Below are 6,801 nucleotides of genomic sequence, written 5' to 3' on the forward strand. Positions count from 1 at the left end.
TTCTTTTCAAGAATTTAAAGATTAAATACAATTATAAAATTTACACAAAAAATGAAGAGATAAAAAAGAGAAGAAAATAAAATGCATTTTTATTTTTCATATTTCGTTCCTACATTCTTTTTTTCTCAAAATTTTAAAGAATTTAAAATAGTTATAAAATTATCATAAAAAGAAAATAGAAACAAAAAAGAGAAGAAAATAAAAAGTTAACAAAAAATTACTAAAATTTTTTGGGAATACATTTTCCCCATTTTTTAAAAAAGAAACAAGGAAAAGTGTGTTTTCATATTCTTGGTATGAAAAAAAAAATAGCAAGATAGAAACACAAATTTATAAAAATCAAATAATTAGCCTTTCATCTTTTCTTTTCTTTTTTTTTAATCAAAATTTCCGGAGAAAGCTCGGGAAAACTCAAAAATCATGGGAAAAACCCATTCACCCAAATCCATGATTGAAGATTATATATTCACAAACAGTATTTACAAAGCAGAACCTAAGAAACAGAGTCATATATCATCACTATGTGAATATCCATACTCTAGGAGTGGCCGACGGAGTTGAGTAGGCCGGCAGGTCGGCGATCAACAGAGCTGACGGGTGATGACAGGCCTCACCTCTGGTAGATCCGGAGACCAATTCTTGGACTCTTGCTTGATTTTCCATTTCCGTTCTTCTTCATCTGCTCCATCTTCATTCAGAGTTGGACTGAATCAATGAATGAAAACAACGAGATGGGAAGTAGGTTTGTTGTAATTATCTGAACGACATATATAGAGAGGCGCGAGGTGGAGACTTGAAGCTCGGATAAAATACCCTCTGAAAACATAAACCATTAAAACCTTGACATGTACCCTGAATCAGAAGCTATTAAGCAAAATTATGAGTTGCAAATGATCAAACAAACGACCAGAAAAGGATCCCTAATTTTTTCTGCAACCAAAACACCAAAAGAGAAAATGGAGGGAAAATATTCCAAATATTCCTAATCTTCTCATCCTTTCCTCATCTTTCCTGACAATCAAATCAGAGATTGAAAAAAAAAAAAAAAACCAAGAAAAACTTTATGTACCTTGAGAAAACTAGATCAAGAGAGAAAATAGAAAAGAAATGTATCTCCGATAGTTGGAAATGCTTTCTCTAACTCTCCTCCTAACCAAACAATCCTAAAACCCAAAACCCTAACTAATATTTCAAGACAAACAGACATTTTATAAAAGGAAAAGAAAAACAACAAAAGAACAGAGGGTTACCTTCGATCCGATCAACGTTGTCGAATGAAAGTGGAGATTCTTTCCTACTGTGTAGTCTCCGATGGAGAGCGATGGAGGAGGAGAATGAAGGAGAGAGGCATGAGGGAAAGGGATGGAAAATATCATGAATCACTTGGGGGCATTTTTTGAAATATTTCAAATTTTTTGAAGTGTTTTAAAAAGAAAAACACCTGTGCAGTGATTCTCCAAAAATATTTAAAAGTGTCTTTTAAAATTTGTTAAACATCTTATTTTCATCCAAAAACACTTTTAAATATTTTTAAGGATAGAAACACTTTTGAAAATTACTGTCAAACGAACTCTAAATTGATTACTAAAAGCCCGTTTGTTAGTGATTCTAGTGAAAGTGTTTTTATTTAAAGTGTTTTCTTCTGTAGTGTTTTTGTGAAAAAACTTTTATGAGAATCATAAAAAATTGATTCTAATAGTGTTTTTAATAATATGTTGTATAAGTATAAAAATACTTTTAATATTAATAAATTACCAAAAAAACATACAATTTTAATTAAAAAAAATAGTATGATAAAATCTATATTTTCAATAGATTTGTCATTAAATTGATTATATATTTGTTTTATTATACAACGCTAATTAAAATTATATTAACATTTTAAATTATAAAATTAAGTTATTTTATTAAACATATGTAATTTATTTAATAACTTAAATTAATCTATTAAGTGATATTAACCCATTAAATTGATAACTAAATACCCTTTAAATTTTAAATTTTAATTTCTACACATTAAGTCATACCATATATTATTTTGTATATAATTAAGGTGATGTTTGATAAAACAGAAAATTAAGCACTAAGAAACCTTAGTGTTATATTGAATAAGTAGAAGGAAAATATTGGGTATTATTTAGTGTTTAAATACTAAATTTAATTAAATCTTTTAATAACATAAATAACTCAAATCTCAAAATAATTAATTTTATAAATATAACCTTATACCTATGGAAATAGAAATCTATTTGCTTATTAACCTTAATTTAGTAGTTAGCTTCAAAATCTTAATCATAAGAATAAAATTAATTAAATGCAATTTTTATTTAAAATTTTAAATTATTTTATATTATAAAGGCTTCATTTTAAAAGAAGTTCAATCTTAATTTTAAAAATGATTTGGTATCTCATAATTCCACCACTTTTACTATTATATTTTTCACTTTAATTAGTATAATTTAATCATAAATTTAAAATTTTACTTTATCATTTGATTTTACCTTAACATATTTTATAAACCATTAATAATAAAAAAATCATGAATTATTCAATTTGCTTCATCACATTATTTTTTTTCTCTTAATAAAAACTATTTAGGGTATGTGGATCTTAGAAATGATAGGAAAAGGGAAAAATATGAAAGAAAACCATTCTTCTCGATGACTTGAAAAATGAAATGGGAAAAAAAAATATTATAAAATTTTTTTAATATTTTTTTAATATTTTTTCTAAAAAAGAAATAAAAAAATTAAAAAATAATTTGCTTCATCACGTTATTTTTCTTTCTCTTAATAAAAACTATTTAGGGTATGTGAATTATTATAAAAAAAATTTAAAATACTTTTTTGATATTGTTCTAAAAGAGAAATAAAAAATAAAAAAAATAATTTGCTTCATCACATTATTTTTCTTTCTCTTAATAAAAACTATTTAGGGTATGTGAATTATTATAAAAAAAATTAAAATACTTTTTTGATAGTTTTCTAAAAAAGAAGAAAATTAAAAATTAATTTTCTTCATCACATTATTATTATTATTATTATTGTTGTTGTTGTTGTTGTTATTTTCTCTTAATAAAAAATATTTTGGGTATGTGGATGTTAGAAAATGATAGCGAAAAGGAAAATATTAAAGGAAATCATTCTCCCCTATTTGCATGATTTGGAAAATGAAATAGGAAAGAAAATATTATAAAACTTTTAAAATATTTTTTGATATTTTGAAAAGAAATAAAAATTTTAAAAACACATTTATTAAGAATTTAATTTAATTTATCTCAATTCTTTTTTAGATAGTCATATAAATTATTTCTTTCCTTTTATGTTTTCTTTGTAGTGCCTTTTCTTTTCAACAATTTAAAGAATTAAATACAATTATAAAATTTGTAGAAAAAAATGTAGAGATGAAAAAGAGAAGAAAATAAAATGCATTTTTTATTTTTCATATTTCGTTCCTATATTCTTTTTTTCTCAAAATTTTGAAGAATTAAAAATAGTTATAAAATTTGCATAAAAAGAAAACAGAGACAAAAAAAAAAAGAAGAAAAAAAAAAGTTAACAAAAAAATTACTAAAATTTTTTGGGAATACTTTTTCCCCAATTTTTAAAAAAGAAATAGGGAAAAATGTGTTTTCATATACTTGTAAGAAAAAAAAAAATCGCAAGATAGAAACACAAATTTCTAAAATACAAATAATTAGTCCTTCATCTAATTTTTTTTAGTAAAAAAATACTATCTTTGACCATTCAAATACTACATTTTTATTATATAAGTATTGTTGTTCATTATTTTAGGTATTATTTTTAAACAATACATGCGTGAAATTTGAATTATTTTAAAATAAATTTTATTTTATAATTATTTTTACACCTAAAATATAAATTTACCATTGTAAATATTTGATGAAAAATTAAAGTATTACAAATTTGTTAAGAAGCATATAATATGCATATTGAACTCAAATTTTATATATTTGAACTTTTAGAAAAATTGATAATTTAACACGGTATTAGAACTTGGGTTCATGAAAAGTTATGGGTTCGAATCATATCTTCACAATTTGCATATTTGTTCTTTTTCGTAATTTGCGTATTTGTTTCGGACATTTATTTCTTTCCCCCAATTTGCAATTTTGAATACTAGAGACCATATATCACTAATTTTAGTTTATTACCTTCATTTAAATTCATATTAAATTTATCGATCGGTTATATCATATATCATTTACTAGTAATTTAGCGTTAAGATGTTTTAGAAATTGATATGGAAACAGTAAATACCGCAAAAAGTATCCTCACCTTTTAGAAAAAAACTAATAAAGGCCTACGTTTAATTATTTCATTACCAATTGACTGAGAGATTGACTCCTTTTCAATAATAAAGGTAAGGAAAATTCTATATTTCCGTGGGAAAAGAAGAAAAAAAACTTTTTAAAAATATTTTTCAAGGATACTAAAATAATAATTATTAGAGAAAAAAAACCCATTACCATATGGATATATTAATTCCTTCTAAATATTTTCCATATGGGGAAATCATGTCCAGAAATAAAGCCAAAATATTAGTAACTCCAATACCGTTTTAAATGGAAAGAAGGACCAAACTGAAAGCGGCAAGTGAAGAAGCTTCCATCATCTCCATAAATATGCCAAAGAAACAACACAGAATTCACCATCTCTAGAGTGTAGACAAGATTTTGAGAATGATGGCTTCGAGTTTTGCTCTACTATTATCACTGTTGTCAATCCCCCTTTTCTCGGTTTCATCTGCAAGTTCGGATTCAGTTCCTGATTTTCTTCAGTGCCTTTCAGACTATTCTCTCCCTTCTTACCCAATCTCTGAAGCCATATACACTCCCCAAAACTCTTCCTTCTCAGATGTCCTCCAATCTTATATAAGAAACCTCAGGTTCACGACCCCTGAAACCCCAAAGCCACTCGTCATTGTGGCTGCTAAGCATGAGTCCCATGTCCAAGCCACTGTTATTTGTGCTAAGACTCATGGCTTGGAGATCAGAATTAGAAGTGGTGGACATGACTATGAGGGTCTTTCGTATGTTTCCTCTGTCCCCTTTGTGGTCCTCGACTTGTTTAATCTCCGGTCCATCAGCATTGATATCGCTAATGAGACTGCCTGGGTTCAGGCTGGTGCCACTCTAGGCGAACTTTACTATGGAATAGCAGAGAAGAGCAACGTCCATGGCTTCCCTGCTGGGTTGTGCCCTACTCTCGGCACTGGTGGCCACTTCACCGGAGGCGGATACGGGACCATGATGAGAAAATACGGCCTTTCTGTGGATAATATCGTGGATGCACAGCTAGTGGATGTTAATGGTAGAATTCTTGACAGAGAATCCATGGGAGAAGATCTATTTTGGGCCATTAGAGGAGGAGGTGCTGCTAGCTTCGGAGTCGTTCTTTCCTGGAAAATCAACCTGGTTCGGGTTCCGGAAACTGTTACTGTATTCAAAGTAGAGAGGACATTGGAAGAAGGTGCAACAGATATTGTTTCACAGTGGCAAGAAGTTGCCTCTAATCTGGATGAAGACCTCTTCATAAGGCTAGGGCTCAATAGTGTGAATGCAACCGGGGGAGGCAAAACCATAAAAGCCTCCTTTATCGCCTTGTTCCTTGGACAGACCGACAGACTTCTTGCTTTGACGAATGAGAGCTTCCCCAAATTGGGGTTACAGCGAAAGGACTGCATTGAGATGCGTTGGGTCGAGTCCCATCTCTTCTGGTTTGACATCCCAAAGGGGACTCCTGTTGATGTGTTACTCAACAGGATACCAAAGGGGAAAATCTACCTGAAACGTAAGTCGGACTACGTGAAAAAACCAATTCCAGTGGAGGGTTTGGAGGTGATATGGAAGGCCATGATGGAAATAGAGAAGGTGGGAATGGCATGGAATCCTTATGGTGGAAGAATGAGTGAAATTCCAGCCTCTGCAACCCCATTCCCGCATAGAGCTGGGAACATATTTAAAATTCAGTATTCTGCAAACTGGCAAGAAGCAGGAATCAACGTCACTAACAACTATTTAAGCTTGACCAGGGAACTCCATAAGGTTATGACTCCATTTGTCTCCAAATTGCCAAGGGAAGCGTTTCTCAACTATAGAGATATTGACATAGGTAACAGCAAAGAAGGAGGTCTTCCAGCAGCTGCCGTTTATGGGAAAGACTATTTCAAGGATAATTTTGAAAGATTGGTTCACATCAAAACCAAAGTTGATCCTGATAATTTCTTTGTAAATGAACAAAGTATTCCTCCTCTTCTTCCATACAAAATATGAAAGGAATCTTTGCATTGTTAATATGAGGATTTAGAGAATATTAATTTAAAATTTTCTTTTAGTGATCACATACCCATGCCTTCTTTTTTCTTACTTACCATTAATGCATATGTTTTAAAATAAGATATTTTTCTTAATTCTTCATTGATGTTTGAATATTTGTTGGTAAGATTTTCATATCATTGAACCCTTATAGCTTGGCTTGTTTTTTGGTCTAACTAGCTTAAAGCTTCATGTAGACCCCAATTGTTCAAATGATATATGGCTATTGTTCAAGAAAAAAATCAAATAAAACCAAATTAAACTATTCTCTTGTTAGCAGTTTTTTCCATCATAGGTCACAAATGGACTTTTTAGACCGACCATATAAATTTAGTTACATATTAAGAAAATTTAAATTTATTTAATAAGTGAATTTATATGAAATTACACATATCATGACAACATATTGAATCCTAACCCTACTTATAAGTAGGGTACTGTTCTTTAGGACCTCTATCCTACTT

General features: G+C 29.3%; 1 protein-coding gene and 1 long non-coding RNA gene across 2 annotated transcripts; one reads left to right on the forward strand and one right to left on the reverse strand.

The window, feature by feature from the left end:
- Positions 1–418: 418 nt before the first annotated feature.
- LOC109122902 (uncharacterized) lies at positions 419–1,383 on the reverse strand. Its single transcript, XR_002030421.1, has 2 exons — positions 1,251–1,383; positions 419–816 (listed from the first exon to the last, which is right to left on the reverse strand). It is a non-coding gene; the product is annotated as an uncharacterized LOC109122902 (long non-coding RNA).
- A 3,322-nt stretch (positions 1,384–4,705) lies between these two features.
- LOC100854992 (berberine bridge enzyme-like 14) lies at positions 4,706–6,295 on the forward strand. The gene has a single exon (XM_059737706.1). It carries the CDS (start codon positions 4,706–4,708, stop codon positions 6,293–6,295), a length of 1,590 nt encoding a protein of 529 aa, XP_059593689.1.
- The last annotated feature ends 506 nt before the right edge of the window (positions 6,296–6,801 follow it).

This window comes from Vitis vinifera, chromosome 7 (genome assembly GCF_030704535.1).
Source record: "Vitis vinifera cultivar Pinot Noir 40024 chromosome 7, ASM3070453v1".
NCBI lineage: Eukaryota > Viridiplantae > Streptophyta > Magnoliopsida > Vitales > Vitaceae > Vitis > Vitis vinifera.